This window comes from Ceratotherium simum, chromosome 31 (genome assembly GCF_057802395.1).
Source record: "Ceratotherium simum simum isolate JZ-2026a chromosome 31, ASM5780239v1, whole genome shotgun sequence".
In the NCBI taxonomy this organism is placed as follows: domain Eukaryota; kingdom Metazoa; phylum Chordata; class Mammalia; order Perissodactyla; family Rhinocerotidae; genus Ceratotherium; species Ceratotherium simum.
In genome coordinates this window covers 15,051,255-15,076,713 of record NC_141930.1, presented here as the reverse complement: position 1 = coordinate 15,076,713, position 25,459 = coordinate 15,051,255, and the positions used below count along the sequence as shown (strand labels likewise).

The window sequence follows — 25,459 nt, the reverse complement described above, 5'->3', positions numbered from 1 at the left end:
GCCCCCTGTTCTTGCCTTCCAGTATCCCTTGTCTCCAGAAGAATCAGAATCGTAGAAATTAATGAGGGTTCCATTTGGAAATGCAGCGATCCAAACGTGATCGCTATCCTTCCGCCGACAAGGACCCGATCCCTGTCCAGAGCAAAGAGGGCACCTTTAACTTCCAGACCAAACTCGGTAAAGGGCAACAAAGACCACATTCTGACGCACCCAGGGGCACTCGGTTTTCACAATGCGTTTTATTATTCATAAAAAAATAAATTTATTTACATTTGCTAATTACCGTGGTAGTGCAGCCTGGAGGCAGCGGCGCCTTCCCCCCAGCAGCGTCACTGGGTACCGAACAGCCTCAGCCGCCCACCCCGCGCTCCTCGCGGAGTCAGGAAGATCCTGGGCTCCGGAAAGCGCTTGGAGGAGGGAGCGCCCTGAGCCTGGAGGAGGGAGGCCAGGTGGGGACAGTCAGGAGTCGGGGTGGGGGCGCTGCAAGGAGTTGTGGGCGGAAGACCGCAGCCAGGTTGGGGGTGGGGGGCAGGGGCCGGAAGCGCTCGCGGCAAAACCCGGCTCCGGTGGTCTCTGAAAGCGTGCCTCCTCTCCCGATGCGCAGAGGTCATCGTCCTGTCGGCTAGGAGGGCGCTGCCCTGTGGGATACAAACCTGGCCCAAGCACGCCACTCTCCTCTCTTTGCAACTTAAAAACATGCCCCGATGTGGGTCTCACGTGAAGACTTCTGTCCTTAAAGGCGATCATCGAGAGCGCGTTCTAACCGTTGCCTAACCATAGAAGGCTGTGCAGACTCGTGCCATCACACCTGGCTCAGCTTGGAAACTAACCCCTAGGCGGTTTGGCGCTGGGCTCAGACCACAGCGCGGGGGTTAGTCTACACTGCTAAAGCCCGAGTTTGGATCTGGGTCTGCGCTCTCAACGGAAGGAGGCTCTTTCTGGACAGGTAAAGTGTCGTCGCCCAGATCCCAGGCAGCCTTAGCCGTGCGCCCTGCGATGACAGCCACGCCACTGACCCTCGGGCTCTGCCCCCCCACGCCCGCCACCTGCGGTGTTCGCAGTTCGCGGGGGGATGGTCTAGGAGAATCCAATGGAACTTTCTTCCCTTTCTCTGGGGGTTCTCATGCTGTCTCCTTTCTCTCCGTGGCCCCCCAAACACGCACTTAATCAATAATCTCCTCGAGTGAGTCCGAGTTCGATCTAAGCGGTGGTCCCACATAATCTGTTGGCTGCGGAAACCTCTTTGGTGTCCGAGTCGGGCCGTCCCGAGACCACAAATGGCCATGTCTGTAAAATCAAAAAGAGCGTCAGATACTGGAGGAATACAAATAAATAGTCCTGTCTCAAACCGAAACCGCTCCCCTAAGTGAACCCTGGAATATCCCTGGCTTTGAGTAGTTCAGATTTTATCAGTGTTCTGAGAATTTGCGTGTCTCCTCTCTAAACGAGGATTTTAATTTTACTGGACTTGACGTGAGACATGAGATGTCGGTCCGTGCTTTCTCCTGGACTCGCCCTCACGATGATTCGGTGAAACTTGCATGAGTTTGGGATTTTGCGGTTTAATTCCCTTCCCCCAGCACACACACACACACACACACACACACACACACACAATCAGTCCTCCGCTCCAAGTAGGAACTGGGATATGATCTTTCTCAAGCCGGGAGAGTTGGCAGGTCGGAGAGGGACTTTCCAGACAAATCCCATTTGGGGAAACCTCTGGTTTTCTGCAAGAATTAAAAAATCCAAAGGCTTTTTAATAGAGCTCGGCCTTCTCTCCTTCCTTTGAGAAAGTAGGGCTTGTTGAATCAAACCTGTCAGACTCTTAGCTGGAAAAAGCAGGGAGAGGGAGATCTGCCATTCAGTCTGCAACCGGGTAGTAGACTCAAACGGAACCCAGATTCACCCCGGAAGTAGGATATTAACCAATAGCTGTCACTGGGCAAAGCACCACGTACAAAGATCAGAATGATGCAAACACAGAAGGGTGGATGGTTCTTCTCCAGGAAAATGGCCGGCCCCTCCCGTGATTTGGGAGAAACTAAACTGGCCTCCTCACCACCCGTACCAGAACCCCCATTTCGGGGGGCCTTCCCAGCGGGCCGATTCTGCCCCGCGCCCAGGAGCGCCCTGGGCATCTCCTGGCCGCTCGCCCCGGGCCTCGCGCGGCGCCCCTACCAGGTTCACCGGGTGCACGTAGCCGTTCTCGTAGCGGTCCTCCTGCAGCAGCTGCCGCAGGTGCGCGATGTAACTGGAAGCCAGGCGGAGCGTGTCCAGCTTGGAAAGCTTGGTGTCGGGGGGCACCCAGGGCAGGCTGGTCTTGAGCCTGGAGAAGGCTTTGCTCAGCACGCGCATCCGGGCGCGCTCGCGGGCGTTGGCCGCGTTCCGCTGCGACTGTTTGCACTCGGCGGCCGAGCCCTTGGGCGGGAGGGGCTTTTTGCCGCCGCCGCTCCCAGCCACGCCGGGCCGCTTCCTCTTGCAGCCTCCGGCGCCGCCGGCCGCGCCCAGCGCGCACCGCTCCTCTTCGCCGTCGGGGTCTTCCTCCTCGGCCGACGAGTTGTCACTGGGCGAGATGTAGCTGCGCTCGGCGCCGCGGAGGGGCGGCCTCTTAGAGGCGGGGACCGGGTACCCCCGCTGCAGCCCCCGCAGCTCCATCTCCTCGGGGTCGCTCACCGAGCCGGTGGACATCGCTGCGTCCCCCGGGCCCCACGCGCGCCCGCCTCCCTCCCCCAGGCCAGTCTCGCGGTCTCCGCCTTCCGCTCCCTCCCGGAGGCGGGGGCCAGGCCGGACTCCGAGGAGGACGAGAGACCTGGGTCGGGAGGAGCCGAGCGGCGCGAGGGAGCGAGCCCTGCCGCGGACCCGGGAGAGCGCGGCGGGGAAGTCGGCGGCCCGGCCCAGGCTCGGCGTGCACAGCCGCGAGCTGCGCCTTTTGACAGGACTATTTATCTGTGCTCCCCGGAACAAACCACCCCGGGCAACGAAGAGGGGGTCGGAAAGGGGGGCAAGAGGTGGGGCGGGGGCGTGGAAGGGGTGGGGACCGCTTTTCTGAGCTCCGAAGATCTACTGGTGGGGGCGGGGGAAGGGGAAGTCTCTGCTGAGCCGAGGTTTGGCCCCGAGGAGGGGGGGCGTGTGTGCCCGATGGACCCTCAGATTGTCAGTACGAGACGTGTGCGCTGGGCGAGTGAAGGAGGGGACCTTGTTCGTACCCACCCCACTTTCACTCCCAGCTCATCTTAGCGGTGGTGAAGATTGTCAGACACTTAAAACCCCAGGATCGGCACCTCTGCTTCTCTCCCAGAGTTTTCAGCAGAAATCTGTTTTCCAAGTTCATCAGCCAGAATGTGTGACTGGCTATCCAAGGCTTGCCCGACACAGGAGTAAAAGCAAAACAAGCAGACAACACCGAACAATCCGCAACAGTTACCTCGCATTTTCTTCCTCCTCCTTTTCCTTTAGCATCGCTTTATGACTTACAAAGCACTTTTCTCTACATCGGTTCGTTTCATTTTCAAACAACATCTGTGACTCAAATGTCATTATCTCCATTTTGCAGAACTTGAAGCTAAGCCTCAGAGATCCATACTGAGTAAAGGACCTCAAATCACCAGGCTGGTAAGTAGATGATGAACCCAACATCCGTGTTTAGAATCTCCTGACCCTCGATTGCCGCCCGCTTCCCAGCCACACACCACAGGATATTGTACCTGCTATTTTCTACTATCTTGAGAGTTCCATGCTTGATTTTGTTTTTAATAGCACAACGCATATGACAGGATCCTGCCCCAAGGCTTTGAGTTATAGTCTAGCGAATCAATTACTATTTTGGATTGTGTTTTGAAGAGCACGCTCCTGGATGCAGAATGCTAAGTCAGCACAATCGTCCAACATAGAAAACGACAAAACAGCACCCAAAATTATCGTGTCCCGTGTCAACCGATGATAAAACACCCTGTGTGCCGGACACTGCGCAGACGCCATGTGACTGCCCTCTGAGCAATTAAAATAAAACAAAAACACTAAAACAACTAAAGAATGGAAACTCTCTGAGGTTAAAGTATGGTTACTCCGTTTTACAATGAGGAAATTGAGTCTTCACACCCGACTTAGGTTTTCTTGTCCTTCCCTAAAAGCCATCCCAAACTGAGCGAAGTGCAAAGAGATGGGTGTGCAGTCAGCCCAGGACAGAGCAGGCAGACGCCGCTGGACCAGCCTGGCCCGGCAACCCCTTGAGCAGAACAAATGCGCCGGGCTCTGTGCCTGCAGTGCCTCAACATGTGGCTGGCCCGGGCTGACTTCATCACTCAGGCATCGTCCCACCTTCGTCTCCCAGGCCATGCTTCCCTCGTGGGGGATGTTTCACAACCCCTCCCGCTGGCCCCCGTTTGCGGCGGTTTTCTCCCGGTAAATTTTGTCATTTTGTTGGGGATGGGGAGGGGTTCCTTCAAGGATCAGTTGAGTAAAAAGATCACTCTCTCTCAGTTCTCTCTGGGCTGGGAAAGCACAGGAAATATCTCACAGAGAGGAGAAATTTTTCCTGGAGCGCTTGAACTTGAACTTGACTCTAGGTGCGCCAGGCGAAGGAGGAAAGCAGAAAAAGAGGCGGGGAACAAAAAGATGTCAAGGGCAGATCCCAGGCTAGCTTTTTGCCTCGCCTATTGATGACTTGAAGCTATCAGTATAAATACATAGTCTCACACATTAGAGGCAGGCATATAGGTTTTAAAAATCTGGATTGTTTATACAGGTGCAGAACAAAGTCTTTCTTTAGAAAAGATTAATGGCGGGGAGAGCGCTAGATTTTCTCTAAACAGTCGCAAAAACTGTACCCAGCCTCAGTGGTAAGCGGGTCATAGCCAGTTTCTTTTTCTTGAAGGAAGTGCCTGGCTCCAACAATTTGTGCTTATTTTTTTCATAGTTTCCTTTGCTTTTTCCTTCTTCCTTTTCCTTTCTCTTTCTTTGTTTCTTTCCTTCCTTCCTTTTCTTCTCTCTCTCTCCCTTCTTCTCTCTTTCTGTGCTCTTTCAAGAAAGACAGCTATTTTCTCGATTTTTCTTTTATCTTTCATTTTCTTTTCCCTCCATTTCTTTCTAGTAATATTTTTGTTCTCTCACTCCTATTTTCAAGGTTGCAGACTCCTAATAAAGATTAAGAAATGTATCTTCATATACATTTCATATTAGTTTATAACTGCAGTTTGCTTTAACATGTTTCTAACGCTATCTGACATTTGTCACCTCTTTACACTTTCAAAGTGCTTTTTTTTTTTGAGGAAGAGTGGCCCTGAGTTAACATCTATTGCCAAGCTTCCTCTTTCTTCTTTTTTCTCCCCAAAGCCCCAGTACACAGTTGTAGGTCCTTCTAGTTCTTCTGTGTGGGACGCTGCCTGAGCATGGCTTGATGGGTGGTGGGTAGGTACCTGCCCAGGATCTGAACCAGCGAATCCCGGGCCGCCGAAGCTGAACTCGAGAACTTAACAGCTATGCCAATAGGCTGGCCCCTCAAAATGCTTTTATTATTCCTTCTCTCTCAATGATAACAACAGCCCCATGAACTGAACAGTGCAAGTATAACTGTCTCTTTTGAAAGCCTACTTCTTTTAATTGTTTTGGCAAGTTACCACTTGCAAATGAATAATAAAACCTTTATTTTTGTATTAAAAAAAAAAGCACATTGAAAGCAATTCCTATCTGCTCATACTTTACAATCTTTTAGCTTTATAACACGAATATACAGTCGTTTATGGTATACATTGGTAGTCTTCAAATTCTTTAAGATGTTCTTTTTAAGTATGCAATGGGGGAGTGAGGTTAAAGTTGCATTACAAAACAAACATTAATACATTTAATAATGTTTTCTAATCCTGGCTCTCCGGCTTATTGGCTGTGTGACCTTTGGCAATTTACTTTTTCTGAGGCCCAGATTCCTAATCTGTAAAATGAACTATCTATCATTTTGTGAGAAAGAGGAAGTATACGAGCAATTGCCTGGGCCAGAGCCTGATACATGGGAAAGATAATAAATGCTAGCGATTTTTATTACTCTGAGTTGCCTCGCCCACATCACACAGCTAGTAAGCGACAGGGCCTGGGGCTGTGTACTCCAGGGCTGGTTCGGGGTTTTAGATGGCACCAGGATGTTTTATTTGCTCTCCCTGCAGCCTTCTAGGGTCTGAAGTGCACAGTCCCAGCACCTGACATTTTCCACAGATCTCATCAGGAACCTCACTGAGGGGAAATGGTTGGGACTGCAGTAGAAAATTCTTCTTTCTCTAAGTTCTTTCATCCTAAAGTCGCCATGCTTCTGCAAGCCTCACTTTTCCCTATTTGAAAACTGTGCTAAAACTCCTAAATCAGAGTTGCCGAAAGGATTAAATGAGATTGTGGTGTATGTGAAAGAAGCATGCTCAGGTATAACAGAAATGTGCTTAATAGATTAAAATATTACAAAAATGCAGACTTTGGGGGCCGGCCCGGTGGCGTAGTAGTTAAGTTAGCGCACTCTGCTTTGGTGGCCTGGGGTTCGCAGGTTTGGATCCCGGGCAGGGACCTATGCACCGCTCATCAAACCATGCTGTGTCAGCATTCCATATACAAAATAGAGGAAGATGGGCCCGGCTGTTAGCTCAGGGCTAATCTTCTTTAGCAAAAAGAGGAAGATTGGCAATGGATGTTCACTCAGGGGCCAATTTTCCTCACCAAAAAAAAAAAAAAATAGGCAGACTTTGGTTTTCTAAAAAGGGACAATGAGATGAGTTGATAATTACAGACCATAGAAAAGAAGGCCATTTATTGCCACTCCCCCTTCCAACTCTATAGGAAGTACTGGGTGAGGAGATCTGAAGCTGGGCGGGTCAGGTGGGTGTAGGGTATAGAGAGCAGAGGCTGCGTCTATCTCCTGTGAACACCGAGTCAAAACATGTAGTAAGTAGGTGCTTAAGAAATGGTCATATTTGAACGCATTTGAATAGATGGAGCTCTCCCCATGGGACTTTCCTGGTTGTGTCTCCCCACAGCCTCCTGATGTTCTGAGCTGTCAGGATGGCTGAAGAAATCGCCCATACCTTTGGGCAGTCACCCATACTTTTGATCTAGGAAAACAAAGAGTCTAGATCAGCACTGGCGAATAAGGAAGCCACCAGCCATACGAGGCTATTGAGACCTTGAAATGCAGCTAGTCATGTACAGTATTGTAAAATACACACCAGATACTGAAGACAATATGAATAAAAGAGTGTAAAATATCTCAATAATTTAAAAAATTGTATGTCAAGCAATGACAACATTTTGGATATATGTGTTAAAAGAAATATATTATTAAAATTTATTTCACCTATATTGCTTTATTTTTATAATATGGCTACTAAAAATTTAAAATTACATATGTGGTTCGCATTATATTTCTATTGGATGACTCAGGGATTAGCTATGTAACTATGCATCGAATGTCGACTGTTTGCTGTGGCAGGTGTTGGTGAGATGGACTCCTGCCCACTCGGAAGGCACATTCTCGTGGGAAAAAGCACGATAATGCAGGGAGCACACGTTACATCACGTCCCATCTCACTCAGCCCTGTCGTCTGCCTGCACCTCACCACGTGCACCCGACCTCGTCTAATCCACCCAACCCCAGGACACCAGGAGAAATGCTTCCTGTTTGGATTTCTGCAGCCTGTTGTCATGGAAACCTCAGCCCCAGAGAGGCTTTGGGCTCGATTCTCCAGGCAGGACAGGCCACCCTGCAGACACCGGCCTGGGCTCGGTGCCCAGTTCGACGGCCTTTTCAGAGCAGCACTGAGTCCAGAGTACGACGCCCAGGCCGGGGAGATGAAGGCTTGGGGTCACATGGTGTGCAGGTCACATGGCATGCCAGTCACATGGGGCGCAGGTCACTTGGAGGCAGGTGGCATGGGGGGCACAGAGTGAGGCCGGCCTTTCCCCAGGCCCAGGCTCTTCTTCCTTCGGCCACGTGAAGCCCTGAGCCCAGCTCCAGGTCTGGGGCAGCCTCTGTCTCAGGGTCATCCAGAATGTCCCCTCTCCCCCTGCCTGGGAAGGAAAGGAACTCCTGGTGTTTGGACCCTGCCAGCCATGTGGTCAGGCACCTGTGGGAAGAGTGGAGTCCTCTGTCATCCACGACACAGCCAGTCCTCCGCTGCTGGTTTATTTATCCAAGAATTGCGGCAACACTTGTGTCTCCTTGGAGCCCCGCAAGGCCTTAGTGTGGAGAGAGGCCAGTCCTGGACACATCAGGGGGGCAGAGGCCGAAGGCAGCAAAGCCAGGGTTAAGAATGAAAGAGGAGAGGGGAAGTAAGACTCAGAGACCTGATTATCTCTGCCACTCAGGAGAGAAGATCAACATCCTCGCTGATTACATTGACAACTACAGATCCAGGCAGCTTTGGGAAAAGGTTTTTTTAAAGCCGTTATCTGTGGATTCTAAGGAGCCGGTGCCAATGCATAACTGTTCCTCAAACCCCAGATTCCAACTGGAATGCTGTGTGTCTCCTGCAAATGACTGTGAATACTTAGCAGAGTAAAGCAGCCCAGCTCTCGGGGCAAAGAAGCCCTGTGGCGAAGGTTTCCTTTGGAGTCCTGTTTGCAGAGTCCCTGGACCACATTGATTTGGAGAATCCTGAAGGGTGAACAAGTGTAGCCTGTGGCTTGCGGGTCTGAGAGCAATATTATTTTAAGAAGTCCCTTGAGACAGCCTTTCACTCTTAGGCAGAAGCCAAGAAACTTCTGTCTCAGGAGATTTTTCTTTTACTGTTGATTTTATCAGCAATACTTTGGAAATGTGAAAATACCCCGTTGGAAACATCCATTGAAATGTAGTGCACAGCTGTGGTCTCCAGCATGTGGTCCCAGCCTTGTCTGATTTAATCGTGGCATTAACCTAGGAGAGAATGACATCCTGCCCTGCAGCATGTACTGGTACCCTGCTGTGGACTTTGGGAAATCTCTGCATTTATCAGCTGAGTGGACTCGGGCCACTTGCTTGCCTTGTTGGAGCTGTTTCTCTGTGTATAGCCCACCTCCCAGGTGGTGGGGAGAATCAACGAGACTGTCAGTGAGCAGGCTCCCCTGGAAACCATACAGCATTATACACGGTCAATTATTACATTATTGTCCCCATCCTTTCTCCTAGGGGTTCATTCTCTTCCTACCTCCTCTCCCAATAGTAGTGGGCCCTGCTCAGAATCCCCCTCACTTTCGCAGCCCTCCCCCTCCCACCTACGCCTTATAGGACACCAAGTGAAAACTAAATGCCTCCTGGCGCCAGAAGGAAGTTCTCATGTAATAGATACTTTGTTGTGTCAGAGAGCAGGGATTCTGTACACTTTGTCAACCAGTCCCTTCATCAACTCTTCTGTAAAAGATGGGGCCTGGCTTATTTACACACAAACTTTGTTTCTCTAGCCCCAAGCCCCTCTGACCTCCAGTTCTGAAGTGAGCTCTCATAGATGATCAGAGAACAGGGGAGTGTTTTGGGAAATATGCCCACTTTCCCTTGATGTGTTTTTTCCTTTGGTTTATTTGTGCTGCTCTGCCCAATTAGCAAGGATAATGAGCCAATTAGCTTGCAGGGGAGGGGGCAACCACACTGTTCCATTCCTCTTTAGGTTTCAGTCTCGAAGCACAACTCCTTGACGATGTTAGAAACAGAACTAGGTAAGATATCCTCATATCCTTTTTCATCGCCCTGCTCCTATTCCTTCTTAGGTGGCTGCGTTCAGGCAACTTCCTTTAGGGAAGAGAGGAACAGAATTAAAGAAGAAGAAAATGAAAAGACTAAACTGTAGGCTCAAGGAAGGCAGACACTATGTCTTGTTCCTCTAGGTATCCCCAGTGTCCAGCACCTTATGAAAGGCCCCCACCTAAATATTTGATGACTGAAAACATTCACAAACACATGAACACAATCCAGTCTTCACCCGTAGTTAACAGGAGACACATGTTCAACCCATTATCTGCCCTTCATTTAACCACTCAGTTTATTCCTATGTGTTCTACCCTGCTATCAACACCTGCAGGGACCCAGTTACATGTCTCATTCACTGAATGGACTCTAAAGAACATTTCCTGTTTTCAAATGTAGCTTAGATATCTTATCTACTTATCGTATACTCTACTTGCCACGAGCCCAGAGTTAATTCTAAATAACCGCAGAATTACATTCATTATAAACATCCCAGCAATGAGATTTCCCCTTATAAAAGTGAAATCTAGCCTTAAATACCATTTGTAACATTTTTTTCCTAATTGAAACAATTCAGAATTTTCATGAAATTTTAGAAGACCACAGACCTACAAAGCCTCAGATTAAATTTTTATCATAGAGTAAGGAGAGAATGGAGCCCTTAAAAGTCCACACATTTAATGGGTGAGCAGAGAGGGGAGATTCAGAGAAATAAAGAGAGATGAGAGGAAAACCAAGAGAGACTAGTGTTATTGAAACCAAGGGAGGAGTTTCAGGAACTAGTGGATGGGGACTTCCAGTTGAGATGGTATGGTAAGGTCATATTGAAGGTTCCCCTGTGCTCCAAACACATAGCAATAAGAGTTAAGGTGTAAAAATAGAAAACTAAAAAGATATAGCCATGTTCAAAAGCAAGAAGAATCCCTCTGTAGACCAAGAGTGGAACAGAAACTGACCGTCGAGTGGGGTTGAAGCTCCTGGCAGGTCCTCGGGGTCGGCTCCAGGCAGGAGTATGCAGGAGTGGAGTTCCTTTGCCTAGAAGGGGAACATAACTGTCCCATGTGAGGAGCGAGACTGACCTGGGTCACTGCTCCCATGAGGATGCTGGAGCAGGGCAGCACCTTCGTGAGTGCAGCCACTAAGGAGGCAAAGGGAAGCAGGCCCAGCCAGCAGACTGGCTCTGTGGCTGTCAGTTTCAGTTGTTTTCTTCTCTTAAACAGGGGTCACATTTTCCTATTTCTTTGAAAGTCTGGTAGCTTTTGTTTGGATGCCAGACATTGTGAGTTTTGCCTGTTGGGTGCTGGATATCTTTGTATTCCTATAAATATTATTGATCTCTTGTTCGGGGATGCAGTTAAGTTACTTGGAAATAGTGTAATCCTTTTTGGTCTTGCTTTTGAGATTGGTAGAAGGAATGAGAGCAGTGCTCATTCTAGAGCGAATTGTTGCCCTACTGAGGGAAGACTCTTCTGAGTGCAACCCCCACTGCCCTGTGAGTCATGAGCTTTTCCAGTAGGGCTGGAGTAGGCATCATTCCTAGCCCCATGTGAGTATCTGGCACAGTTCCCTTTCATTTATTTTGGTGGGTCTCCCTTCAGCCTCTGGTTGTTTCCTCGTATGCTCGTGCTGATCAGCTGAATACTCAAGGGGGACCCTCTGCAGATCTCCAGAATTCTCTCTCTGTGCAGCTCCCTTCTCTCTGGAGCTCTGTTCTGTGAATTCTAGCTGCCTGTTCTCGCCAGTCTCTGAGCTCTGCCTTCTCAACTCAGGGAGTCTGCATGGCTTCTCGCTGTCTGCTCCTCAGCCTGGAAACCTCTGTCACAGCAATAGCTGGGCAACTGTAGCCTTACCTTGTTTGTTTCCCATCTCTCACGGTCCACTGTCCTTCATGCCCAGTGTTTGGAGAACCATCATTTCATCTATTTTGTCTGTTTTGTGGTTGCTTCAGGTGGAAGGGTAAGTCTTCTCTCTGGTACTCGATCTTGGCCACAAGTGGAAGTCTTTGGAATCACACTGTAGTAGGAAACTATTTTCTTTTGTTTTGTTTTTAAGGGTGAGACTTGCTTAATCTTGCTTGTATTTTGAGGAAGAGATTACAGATATTAAAAATACGAGAAACAGAAGGGAATAGCAATGGGCCAAGATCTCAGAGGAGGTAGAAGGAGATGGCAGGTTAGCTTTGAAGATAAGGAGATACACCTCTTTGCCTGAAATGAGATGAAAATAAATAAAGTAGGATGCCACCGTGGATCAGTAGAGGTGTGTAATGGGAAGTTAAAGAAGGTAACCCCTGATGGTCTCTGTTTTCTCAGTGGAGTATAAATTAAGGTTATCAATTTAAAGTAGGGCAGTAGGCGTGAGCTATCAGATTATCAGAAGTGGGAAATGTGGGGCGTAACTGTTTTGGAGAATATAAGAAGGGTTTGACTAGGTGTAAGGAAAAGCATTTCAAAGCAGTGTTAAGAGCCCTGATGACGTTTACCGATTAGCACTTATACCCATTAACAAATGTGAAGTTATCTAGCGCAATGGTTGATATGTAGTGGTTTTCAGTTAGAAATAGTTGAAGCTAGGGCCGGCCCCGGTGGCTTAGCGGTTAAGTGCGCGTGCTCTGCTACTGGCGGCCTGAGTTCGGATCCCGGGTGCGCAGCGACGCACCGCTTCTCCGGCCATGCTGAGGCCGCATCCCACATACAGCAACTAGAAGGATGTGCAACTATGACATACAACTATCTACTGGGGCTTCGGGGGAAAAAAAAAAGGAGGAGGATTGGCAACAGATGTTAGCTCAGAGCTGGTCTTCCTCAGCAAAAAAAGAAGAGGATTAGCATGGATGTTAGCTCAGGGCTGATCTTCCTCACAGAAAAAAAACAAAAAACAAAAAGAAATAGTTGAAGCTTGATAATAAGATTACCTGTTTACATCTTTAGTAACAAGAACTTTATGTGTCAACTTGGCTAGGCCACAGTACCCAGATATTTGGTCACACGTTATTCTAGATGTTTCTGTGAAAGTATTTTTTTTAGATGAGCTTATCATTTAAATCAGTAGACTTTGAGTAAAACAGGTTATCCTTCATAATGTGAGTGTGCCTTATTCATTCAGTTGACAGTCTTAAGAGAAAAAGTCTGACATCTTCAGAAGAAGAAGAAATTCTGCCAGGAGACTGCCTTCAGACTTGAACTCCAGCTCTTCCCTCTGTCGCCAGCCTGCTGGCCTACCCTTCAGGTAATGCTCTTGGACAAAGAATGTTAAGTCCTGGAGAATTTAGTAAGTAGGATAATGTGTAACGCTAGGCACTCTGTGTTTAAATTGGGAGTATTTAAGTTATAAAGGGATAGTGAATCTCATAGTTCTTGAAATTTAGTTCTCATTCTAGAATTCATGGAAAAATTAGTCTAGCTAGGGAGGAAAATGACCCTAAGTAACTATAAAATATCAACACATTGACTTTTCATATATTTTTTTATATTATTATGCTACTTGGTTGAAAAATATTGTTTTTATTATAATCTTTTCTTCACATTGCTTGGATGGATATAACCACTGAATCTTTTCTTTTAATAGAAATATAATTCTCATACCATAAAATTCACCTTCACAAATGTTCAATTGAGTAGTTTTTAGTATACTCACAAGATTGTGCAATGATTACCCTTAGGTTTTTCCCAAACATTTTTATTATGCTAAAATGAAACCTCATAACAATTAGCAGTCACTCCCCTTCTCCTGGAACCACTCCTCCATAGCTCCTGGAAACCAGTAATCTTTCTATCTCTGTATTTGTCCGTTTCTGGACATTATTGCATAAATGGAATCAAATAATTCCATTTATAATCCACCTATATAATAAGCCACAGACCTTTTGTGCCTGGTTTATTTCACTAACTATAATGTTTTTCAAGGTTTATCCATATTTTAGTATACATTGGCACTTCATTTTCATGTGGCTAGATAATATTCTGTTGTATGTATTTACCAAATTTTGTTTATCCTTCATCTATTGATGGACATTTAGGTTATTTCCACTTTTTGGCTATTATCAATAATGATGCTATGAATATTTGTATACAAGGTTTTGTGTGAACATATGTTCTCAAGTCTCTTGGGTATATATCTAAGATATAAATGCTTAGTCATACAGTAACTCTATATTTAACTTTTTGAGAATCTATTGGATTGTTTTCCAAAGTGACTGTACCATTTTATATTTTCAGAAGCAATGTAGGAAGTTTCCAATTTCTCTACATCCTCATTAACACTTTTTATTCTCCTTTATTTTGACTTTAGTCATGCTAGTGGGTGTGAAGTGATGTCTCGTTGTAGTTTTGATTTGCATTTCCCTGATGACTAGTGATGTTCAGCATCTTTTTATGTGCTTGTTGGCCATCTCTTTGAAGAAATATCTATTCAAGTCCTTTGTCCATTTTTTAATTGGATTGTTTGTCTTTTTGTTGTTGAATTATAAATGTTCTTTATTTATTCTGGATACTAGACCTTAATCAAATATAAGATTTGCAGATATTTTCTCTCATTCTGTAGGCTGTCTTTCACTCGATAGTGTCCTTTAAAGCTCAAAAGTTTTTAATTTTGACCAAGTCTAATTATTTATTTTTTTCTTTCTTTCCTTATGTTTCGGGTGTCAAGTCTAAGAAACTGCTGTCTAATTCATGGTCACAAAGGTTTACCTGTATGTTTTCTTCTAAGAGATGTATAGTTTTAGCTTTTATGTATAGCTCTATTGTTGATTTTCAGTTAATTTTTGTGTATGGTGTGAGGTACGGATCCAACTTACTATTTTTGCATGTGGATATCAACTGTCCCAGCACAATTTGTTGAAAAGACTATTCTTTCCCCCATTAAATTATCTTGGTACCCTTGTCAAAAATGAATTGACCATAAATGTAAGACCATATTGATGGATTCTCAATTCTATTTCATTGATCTATATGTCTATTCTTACCAATACTGTAAGGTCTTGATTACTCCAGCTTTCTAGTAAGTTTTGAAATTGGGACTCTTTTTCAAGGTTGTTTTGGCTATTCTGTGCCCCTTGAATTACCACATGAGTTTTATGATCAGTTTGTCATTTCTCAAAAAAACCAGCTGGGATTTTGATAGGAATTGCATGGAATTTGTAGATTAATTTGGGAGAGTACTGCCATCTTAACAATATTAAATCTTCTGATCTATTAACATAGGATGTCCATTCATTTAGGTATTTTTTACTATCTTTCAATAATGGTTTGTAATTTTTAGGGTATAACTTTTACACGTCATTTGTTAAATTTATTCCTAAATATTTTATTTTTTGGATGCTATAGTAAATGGAACTGTTTTCTTAATCTCCTTTTTGGATTGTTCGTTGCTAGTATATAGAAATACAATCAACCCTGCAACCATTCTGAACTCCTTTATTCCAATTGTTGCTTAGTAGATTCCTTAGGATTTTCTATATACAATATTATATCATCTTCAAATACAGATAGTTTTACTTCTTCCTTTCCAATTTGGATACCTTTTATTTCTTTTTCTTGTCTAATTTCCCTAGGTGGAACTTCAGTACAGTGTTGGATAGAAGGGGTAAAAGCATAAATCCTTCTCTTATTCCTGATCTTAGGGGAAAAGCATTCATCTTTTCACCAATATGTATGATGTTAGTTGTGGGGTTTTTATAGATCCCCATTTTCAGATTGATAAAGTATTATTCTGTTCCTAATTTGTTTAATGTTTTATCATGAAGGAGTATTGGATTTTGCAAAATGCTTTTTCTGCCTCTATTGAGATGGTCATGTGGTTTTCATCCTTTATCCTATTCATATGTTGTGTTACATCAATTGGCTTTTGGATATTAAACCAATCTTGCATTCCTAGAATAAATTCCAATTGGTCATGATGCATAATCCTTTTTATATGTCACTCGATTTGGTTTGCTGGGTATTTTATTGAGGATATTTGTGTCTATATTCATAAGAGATATTGGTTTTCTTTTCTTGTTAAGTCTTTCTCTGTTTTTGGTATCAGGATAATGCTGGTATCATAGAATGAGTTATGAAGTGTTCCCTCTTTTGTTTTTTGAAAGAGTTTGTAAAGAATTGGTGTAATTTATTCTTCAAATGTTTAGTAGAATTCACTAATGCATTCATGGGCTTTTCTCTGCAGGAATTTTTTTGATTACTAATTCAATCTCTTGTTACAGGTCTATTCAGAAATTTTATTTCTTCTTGAGTCAGTGTTGGTAGTTTGTGTCTTTATCTGAATTTGTCCATTTTATCTAGATTATCTAATTTGTTGGTATACAATTGTTCATAGTATCACTTATGATCTTTTTTATTATTGTAAAGCCAGTATAAATGTCCCCTCTTTAATTCTTGATTTTAGTAATTTGAGTCATCTCTTCTTTTTGGTCAGTTTAGCTAAAGGCTTATTAATTTTGTTGATCTTTTCAAAGAGCCAACCATTGATATTGTTCATTATTGTTTAATTTTGTATTCTCTCTCTCTCTTTTTTTTTATTTCCACCATAATCATTGTTTTCTTCCTTCTGCTTGCATTTGGTTTAGTTTGCTCTTCTATTTCTAGTTTCTTAAGGTGAAAGGTTAGATTATCAATTTGAAGTATTTTTTCTTTTTTGATACAGGCATTTAAAGGTGTGATGGATAAGTTTATGTGTCAGCTTGGGCTAAAGGATGCCAAGATAGCTGGGAAAACATTGTTTCTGGATGTGTCTGCAAGGGTGTCTCCTGAAGAGATTAATATTTGAATCAGTAGGCTGCATAAAAAGATCATCTTCACCATTGTGGATGGGCATCATCCAGTCCCTGAGGGTCTGAATAGAACAAAAAGGTAGAGGAATAACAAATTCATTCTCTCTGCTTGAGTTGAGATATCTATCTTCTCCTGTCCGTGGACATAGCTGTCTTGGTTCTTGGGCCTTCAGACTTGGACTGAATTACGCCACTGGCCTTCTGGTCCTCCAATTTACAGATGGCAGATTGTGGAACTTTTAATCTTCCATAATGCTGTGAGCTAGTTCCTATAATAAATCTCCTTTTATATATATCTTTATAAGTCCTATTGGTTTTGTTTCTCTGGAGAATCTTGACTAATACAACAAATATAAATTTCCCTCAAGCATTGCTTTAGTTGCATTCCTTAAGTTTTGATTTGTTGTGTCTTCATTTTCTTTCATCAAAGTATTTTCTAATTTCCTTTGTGATTTCTTCTTTGACTCATTGGTTTTTTTAGGAGTGTGTGGTTTAAGTCCCATGTATTTGTGAATTCCAAATATCCTTCTATTATTGGAGAAATACTTTGTACTATTTCAATCTTTTTAAGTTTATTGAGACTTGTTTTGTCACCTAGCATATGGTCTATCCTGGAGAATGTTCTTGGTGCACTTGAGAAGAATTTGTACTCTACTGTTGCTGTGTGGAGAGTTCTATAGATGTCTGTGACGTCTGCATCATGTATAGTACAGTCATGCACCATATAATGATGTTTTAGTCAATGATGGACCACATATACAATGCTGGTCCCATAAGATTAGTACCATATCACCTAGATGTGTAGTAGGCTATACATCTAGGTTTGTGAAGTGCACTCTATGATGTTTGCACAATGACAAAATCACCTGACAATGCATTTCTCAGAGTGTATCCCTGTCATTAAGTGGCACATGATTGTTTGGTTCAAGTATTCTATTTCTTTGTTGATCTTCTTTCTAGTTATATCCTTTATTGAAAATGGGATATTAAACTTCCAGCTATTATTATTGAATTTTTCTAATTATTCCTTTAATTCTGATAGTTTTTGCTTCGTGTATTTTGGACCTCTGTTGTTAGGTTCATATAAGTTCATAATTGTTATATTTTCTTGATGGATTGATCCTTTTATTATTATTATGAAATGTCTTTTTTTAGTCTGGTAAAAATGTTTTGTGTTTTTTTTTGGTGAGGAAGATTAGCCCTGAGCTAACATCTGTTGCCAGTCCTCCTCTCTTTGCTTGAGGAAGACTGTCCCTGAGCTAACATCTGTGCCAATCTTCCTCTATTTTGTATGTGGGATGCTGCTACAGCATGGCCTGATAGGCGGTGTGTAGGTCTGCCCCTGGGATCCGAACCCGCGAACCCCGGGCTACTGAAGTGGAGCACACATACTTAACCACTATGCCACCAGGCCAGCCCCAGAATGTTGTTTTTTTTTTTTTTTTTTTTTTATTGCAGTAACATTGGTTTATAACATTGCAAAAATTTCAGGTGTACATCATTGTACTTCTATTTCTGCATGGACTACATCATGTTCACCACCAAAATACTAATTACAACCCATCACCACACACATGTACCAAATTATCCCTTTCACCCTCCACCCTCCCCTCTTCCCCTCTGGTAACCACCAATCCAATCTCTGTCCCTATGTGTTTGTTTATTGTTGTTATTATCTACTACTTAATGAAGGGAATCATACGGTATTTGGCCTTCTCCCTCTGATTTATTTCACTTTGCATTATACCCTCAATGTCCATCCATGTTGTCACAAATGGCTGGATTTCGTCGTTTCTTATGGCTGAGTAGTATTCCATTGTGTATATATACCACAGCTTCTTTATCCATTCGTCCCTTGATGGGCACTTAGGTTGCTTCCAAGTCTTGGCTATTGTGAATAAGGCTGCAATGAACACAGGGGTGCATGTACCTTTGCAAATTGGTGTTTTCAAGTTCTTTGGATAAATACCCAACAGTGGAATAGCTGGATCATATGGTAGTTCTATCCTTGATTTTTGAGGAATCTCCATACTGTTTTCCATAGTGGCTGCACCAGTTTGCACTCCCACCAGCAGTGTATGAGAGTTCCCTTCTCTCCACATCCTCTCCAACACATGTTGTTTCCTGTCTTGTTAATTATAGCCATTCTGACAGGCGTGAGGTGATATCTCATTGTAGTTTTGATTTGCATTTCCCTGATAGTTAGTGATTTTGAACATCTTTTCATGTGTCTGTTGGCCATCTGTATATCTTCTTTGGAGAAATGTCTGTTCAGGTCTTTTGCCCATTTTTAATTGGGTTGGTAGTTTTTGTTGTTGAGATGCATGAGTTCTTTATATATTTTGGAGATTAAGCCCTTATCAGATGTATGGTTTGCAAATATCTTCTCCCAATTGTTAGGTTGTCTTTTCGTTTTGTTGATGGTTTCCTTTGCTGTGCAGAAGCTTTTTAGTTTGATGTAGTCCCATTTGTTTATTTTTTCTATTGTTTCTCTTGCCCGGTCAGATGTGGGGTTAGAAAAGATGTTGCTAAGACCGATGTCGAAGAGCCGACTGCCTATGTTTTCTTCTAGAACTTTCACAGTTTCAGGTCTTACATTCAAGTCTTTAATCCATTTGGAGTTAATTTTTGTGTATGGTGTAAGGTAAGGATCTACTTTCATTTTTTTGCATATGGCTATCCAGTTTTCCCAACACCATTTGTTGAAGAGACTTTCTTTTCCCCATTGTATGTTCTTGGCTCCTTTGTCAAAGATTAGCTGTCCATAGATGTGTGGGTTTATTTCTGGGCTTTCGATTCTATTCCATTGATCTGTGTGTCTGTTTTTGTGCCAGTACCATGCTGTTTTGGTTACTATAGCTTTGTAGTATATTTTGATATCAGGGAGTGTGATACCTCCAGCTTTGTTCTTTTTCTCAGGATTCCTTTAGCTATTCGGGGTCTTTTGTTGTTCCATATGAATTTTAGGATTCTTTGTTCTATTTCTGTGAAAAATGTTGTTGGAACTTTGATAGGGATTGCATTGAATCTATAGATGGCTTTAGGAAGTATGGACATCTTAACTATGTTAATTCTTCCAATCCAAGAGCACGGAATATCTTTCCATTTCTTTGTGTCTTCTTCAATTTCTTTCAGAAATGTTTTATAGTTTTCGATTGTACAGATCTTTCACCTCTTTGGTTAAATTTATTCCTAGGTATTTTATTCTTTTTGTTGCAATTGTAAATGGGATGGTATTCTTAATTTCTCTTTCTGCTACTTCGTTGTTAGTGTACAGAAATGCAACTGATTTTTGTATGTTGATTTTGTATCCTGCAACTTTACCATATTCGTTTATTACTTCTAAAAGTTTTCTGGTGGATTCTTTAGGGTTTTCTATATATAAAATCATGTCATCTGCAAATAGTGACAGTTTCACTTCTTCCTTTCCAATTTGGATCCCTTTTATTTCTTTCTCTTGCCTGATTGCTCTGGCTAGGACTTCCAATACTATGTTAAATAGGAGTGGTGACAGTGGGCATCCTTGTCTGGTTCCTGTTCTTAGAGGCATAGCTTTCAGTTTTTCACCATTGAGGATGATATTAGCTGTGGGTTTCTCATATATGGTCTTTATTATGTTGAGGTACTTTCCTTCTATACCCATTTTATTCAGAGTTTTTATCATAAATGGATGCTGGATCTTGTCAAATGCTTTCTCTGCATCTATTGAGATGATCATGTGATTTTTCTTCTTCATTTTATTAATGTGGTGTATTACGTTGATTGATTTGCGAATGTTAAACCATCCCTGCATACCTGGAATAAATCCCACTTGATCATGGTGTATAATCTTTTTAACGTATTGTTGTATGCGATTTACTAGTATTTTGTTGAGGATTTTCACATCGATGTTCATCAGTGATATTGGCCTGTAATTTTCTTTTTTTGTGTTGTCCTTGTCTGGTTTTGGTATCAGGGTAATGTCAGCTTCGTAGAATGAGTTAGGGAGCTTCCCCCCCTCCTCAATTTTTTGGAAGAGTTTGAGAAGGATAGGTATTAAGTCTTCTTTGAATGTTTGGTAGAATTCACCAGGGAAGCCGTCTGGTCCTGGACTTTTATTTTTGGGGAGGTTTTTGATTACTGTTTCGATCTCCTTACTGGTGATTGGTCTATTCAAATTCTCCACTTCTTCTTGATCCAGTTTTGGAAGGTTGTATGATTCTAAGAATTTATCCATTTCTTCCAGATTGTCGAATTGGTTGGCATATAGTTTTTCATAGTATTCTCTTATAATCTTTTGTATTTCTGAGGTGTCTGTTGTAACCTCTCCTCTTTCATTTCTGATTTTACTTATTTGTGCCTTCTCTCTTTTTTTCTTGGTGAGTCTAGCTAAAGATTTGTCTATTTTGTTGATCTTTTCAAAGAACCAGCTCTTGGTTTTATTAATTTTTTCTATTGTTTTTTTGGTCTCTATTTCATTTATTTCTGCTCTGATTTTTATTATTTCCCTTCTTCTACTGATTTTGGGCTTTGTTTGTTCTTCTTTTTCCAGTTCCTTTAGGTGCATTGTTAGATTGTTTATTTGAGATTTTTCTTGTTTGTTGAGATAGGCCTGTATCGCTATAAACTTCCCTCTTAGAACCGCTTTTGCTGTATCCCATAAATTCTGGCATGTCGTATTTTCATTTTCATTTGTCTCCAGGTATTTTTTGATTTCTTCTTTGATTTCTTCGTTAACCCAGTCGTTGTTCAGTAGCATTTTGTTTAATCTCCACATATTTGTGGCTTTTCTGGTTTTCTTCCTATAGTTGATTTCTAGTTTCAAACCGTTGTGGTCAGAAAAGATGCTTGGTATTATTTCAATCTTCTTAAATTTATGGAGACTTGTTTTGTGGCCTAATATGTGATCAATCTTGGAGAATGTTCCATGTGCATTTGAAAAGAATGTGTATTCTTCGGTTTTTGGATGGAATGCTCTGTATATATCTACTAGGTCCATCTGTTCTAAGGTGTCGTTTAAGGCCAATGTTTCCTTATTGATCTTCTGTTTGGATGATCTATCTGTTGGTGTAAGTGGAGTGTTAAAGTCCCCTACTATTATTGTGTTACTGTCTATTTCTGTTTTTATGTCTGTTAATAATTGCTTTATATATTTAGGTGCACCCACATTGGAGTGCGTAGATATTTACAAGTGTTATATCCTCTTGTTGGATTGTTCCCTTGATCATTATGTAATGCCCTTCTTTGTCTCTTTTTACAGTTTTTGTTTTAAAGTCTATTTTGTCTGATATGAGTACTGCTACCCCAGCTTTCTTTTCATTGCCATTTGCGTGGAGTATCTTTTTCCATCCCTTCACTTTCAGTTTGTGAGTGTCTTTAGGTCTGAAGTGTGTCTCTTGTATGCAGCATATATATGGGTCTTGTTTTTTTATCCAGTCAGCCACCCTATGCCTTTTAATTGGGGCATTTAGTCCATTGACGTTTAAAGTAGCTATTGATAAGTATGTACTTACTGCCATTTTTTAACTTTTTTATTTTTTTTTCCTCAGTGTTTAAGTAGTCCTCCTCTGTTCCTTACTTCTTCTATACAGAATTGATGGTCACTTTAGTTTGACCTCTGTCTGAAAGCTGTACTCTTTAACTACCGTCCTCCCTCCTTTTATGTTTTTGATATCATATCTAACCTCTTTCTTGTGCATTTGTATCCATTACGTTCTAATCGTGGAAATAGATAATTTTTCCTATTTGTGGTCTTCTCTTTTCCCCTTAAATCAGTCCCTTTAACATTTCTTGTAACACTGGTTTCTTGGTGACAAACTCCTTTAATTTTTGCTTATCTGGGAGAATTTTGATCTCTCCTTCCATTTTGAACGATAACCTTGCTGGGTAGAGTATTCTTGGCTGTAAGTTTTTTCCTTTTAGCACTTTAAATATATCGTGCCATTCTCTTCTAGCCTGTAAGGTTTCTGCTGAGAAGTCAGCTGATAGCCTTATGGGGTTTCCTTTGTATGTAACTTGACATTCTCTTGCGGCTTTTAGGATTCTCTCTTTATCTTTAATTCTGGACATTTTGATTATGATGTGTCTTGGTGTGGGCCTCTTTGGGTTTATCTTGTTTGGGGCTCTCTGTGCCTCCTGTACCTGGATGTCTGTTTCCTTCCTTAGGTTAGGGAAGTTTTCATCTATTATTTCTTGAAATAGATTCTCTGCCCCCTTGTCTCGCTCTTCTCCTTCCGGGACACCTATAACACGGATGTTAGTGCGCTTGATGTTGTCCCAGAGGTCCCTTAGACTGTCCTCACTCTTTTTAATTCTTTTCTCTTTTACCTGTTCACCTTGGGTAATTTCTTCTAGTCTTTCTTCCAGCTCACTGATCCGTTCTTCTGTATCCTCTACTCTGCTTTTGAGTCCCTCTAATGAGTTTTTCATTTCCAGTATTGTATTCTTCATTTGTGATTGGTTCTTTTTATTTCTTACATTTCTTTGTTGACATTCCCACTGAGTTCATCTATTCTTCTCCCCAGATCAGTGAGCATCCTTAACACTCTTAGTTTGAACTCTCTGTCAGGTAGGTTGCTCATTTCTGTTTCACTTAGTTCCTTTTCTGGGGTTTTGTCCTGTTCCCTTACTTGGAATGTATTCTTTTGCCTCCTCATTTTGCCTCTTTCCCTGTGCTTGTGTCTCACGTATTAGGTAGGTCAGCTACGTCTCCTGCTCTTGGATAGGTGACCTTATGTAAGTGATGGCTTAGGAGGCTTCCAGTGTGCTTCCCTCAGTTCTCAATGTTCCAGGGGTGGCCCCTATGTGGGCTACGTGTGTCCTTCTATTGTGGCCTGTTAGCTCTCCCTATAGGCGCCCAGGGAGGCTGAGTTATGCTCCTGGCCAGCTGTTGTAATGCTCAGCTGCTTGTAGTTGTCGTGGGCCCTTCAGTCTCTTTATCAGGTGTGGGGAGCCCCAGCACAGTTGGCTGTAAGTTCTAATACCACATTTGTGTTGCAGTATTTCTTTTAAGTGAGTAGGCCCCCAGTGTGGCAGGTTGTTAGGCTCAGGGCCTTAGAATTGCTGTAAACCTCTAGCCTATTAGGTCTCTTGTTAGCTCTCTGAGGATTGCAGCTGGGTGGGGCTGGCCTCAGGCACAGGAGCACCCAATTGTTTCAGGCTTTGGAAGGTGGGGCAAACCTCCTATGTGGGTCTTTGAGAAGCACAAGTCTTCTGCAGCTGACAAGCCCTGCCGCCCAGAGGTCCACACACACAGTCAACACAGTCCTGCCCCGTGTGAGCGCCCCAACCTCCCCAAGCGGACCCAGTCTCTCCACGGCGGGAGCCCCACACACTCCGCCACCACCCCACACTCTCCACCCGCTCCTTGTGCACACCCTGCCCCGCTCAAGTCAGCTCAGTTGCCAGGCTGCAGAAAATCCAGTCAGCAATCTATGCAGGCCCACACGTTGCCTGAGGGCTTGTTGTTAGGTGGGGCCAGTCTCTAGGGTGGGCTGCCTGCCATGGCTGAGCTGGATTAAATCGGTGCTCTAGCGGGTGGAGCAGACCCTGGGCTAGCAGGTCTCAGGGAAAACTCCAATGGCGTCTGTGTCAGCACGCTCACACCAGGCCACAACAATGGCCGCCGCCAATGTCCCAGTCCCTGGAGAGGTCTCACCCCTCACCGAGATGCACTCAGGGCCTATTAGGTGAGTCTCTTGTCACCAAAGCAGTGTGCACCTTTCTTTCTGGTGATTTTAGGATGCTTTCTGGAACGGGTGAGTTTGTGCGCGGGCCCTTTAAGAGCCAGTTTTAGTTTCTTTGTGAACCGGGTTTTCTGGGGGTGCTCCCCAATGCTTTAGTAGCAGGCAAGGTCAGATATTATGCCACTGGTGTCGATTGTGCTGGGTCCACAAAATGCCCACAGCGGGGGCGCTCCCCGGCTCAGGACCCCGCGCCTCCAGGGAGGCTGCGTACCTGTGAGCTGCTCCCGGCGGCCGTGAAGCTGGCGGCTTGTGAAGGCGGCGTTTTCCTCTCCGGAAGGGAGTCTCTGCCTCTTCCACCCCAGTTAGGATTGTCCGTTGTTGCAGGAGTTCCTCTCATCCAGTTTTCAGTTCTGTCTCAGGGGTAATTTTTCCACGAGTAGTTGTAAATTGGCTGTGTCCACGGGAGGAGGTGAGTTCAGAGTCTGCCTACGCCGCCATCTTGACTCCGCCTCCCAGAATGTTGTTTTAAAGTCTATTTTGTCTGGTACTAATTTGGCCACTCTAGCTCCTTTAGTGACTATTTTCAAGGTATATCTTTTATGATCCTTTTACTTTCAACCTATCTGTGTCTTAGAATGTAGAGCATACCTTTTGTAAACAGCATATAGTTGGATCCTGTTTTTTATCCATTTTACCAATAACTGACTTTTAATTGGAGAGTTGAATCTATTTACATATAATGCAATAATCAATGAGGTAGGATTTATGCCTGCCACTTTACTATTTTTTATTACATATCTTACATCTTTTTTATTTCTCTATTCTGCCATTACTGGCTTCTTTTGTGTTAAATAGATATTTTATAGGTATTTTATACCATCGTAATTCTCTTGTCATTTCTTCTACTATAGATTTTTTGGAATTATTTTCTTTTTGGTTGCTCTGTGGATTACAATTAACATCTTAATTTATAACAGTCTATCTCAGATTAATACCAACTTAATTGCAATAGCATACAAAAACTTTGCTCCTATAGAGCTCTGCTCTCTTCACTTTCTTTGTTCTATTATTGTTTTACAAATTACATCTTTATACGTTGAAAGCCCATCAATACAGGTTTATAATTATTGCTGTATGCAGCTGTCTTTTGAGTTAAATAGGAGAATTACCAACAACAAAAACATTTATACCATCTTTTATATTTACCTATGTAGTTACCTTTACCAGTGCTCTTTTTTTCTTCATCTGGCTTCAAGGACTTGAGTTGTCTCTAATATATCTTGCAGGGCAAATGAGCTAATGACAAATTTTCTTAGGTTTTTTTTTAATCTGAGA

At 43.1% G+C, this 25,459-nt stretch overlaps 1 protein-coding gene across 1 annotated transcript; it reads right to left on the bottom strand.

Moving 5' to 3' along the window:
• Positions 1-244: 244 nt before the first annotated feature.
• MSC (musculin) lies at positions 245-2,809 on the bottom strand. The gene is made up of 2 exons (XM_004436275.3): positions 2,182-2,809; positions 245-1,287 (listed from the first exon to the last, which is right to left on the bottom strand). Exons 1-2 carry the CDS (start codon positions 2,689-2,691, stop codon positions 1,201-1,203), a joined length of 597 nt encoding a protein of 198 aa, XP_004436332.1. The 5' UTR covers positions 2,692-2,809; the 3' UTR covers positions 245-1,200.
• Between the last annotated feature and the right edge of the window lie 22,650 nt (positions 2,810-25,459).

Excerpts from the sequence above, each read along its gene's own strand:
- MSC (XM_004436275.3), bottom strand. The coding sequence starts at position 2,691 with ATGTCCACCGGCTCGGTGAGCGACCCCGAGGAGATGGAGCTGCGGGGG. Across the intron at positions 1,288-2,181 it reads ACGTGCACCCGGTGAACCTG|ACATGGCCATTTGTGGTCTC; the intron begins GTAGGGGCGCCG and ends TTGATTTTACAG.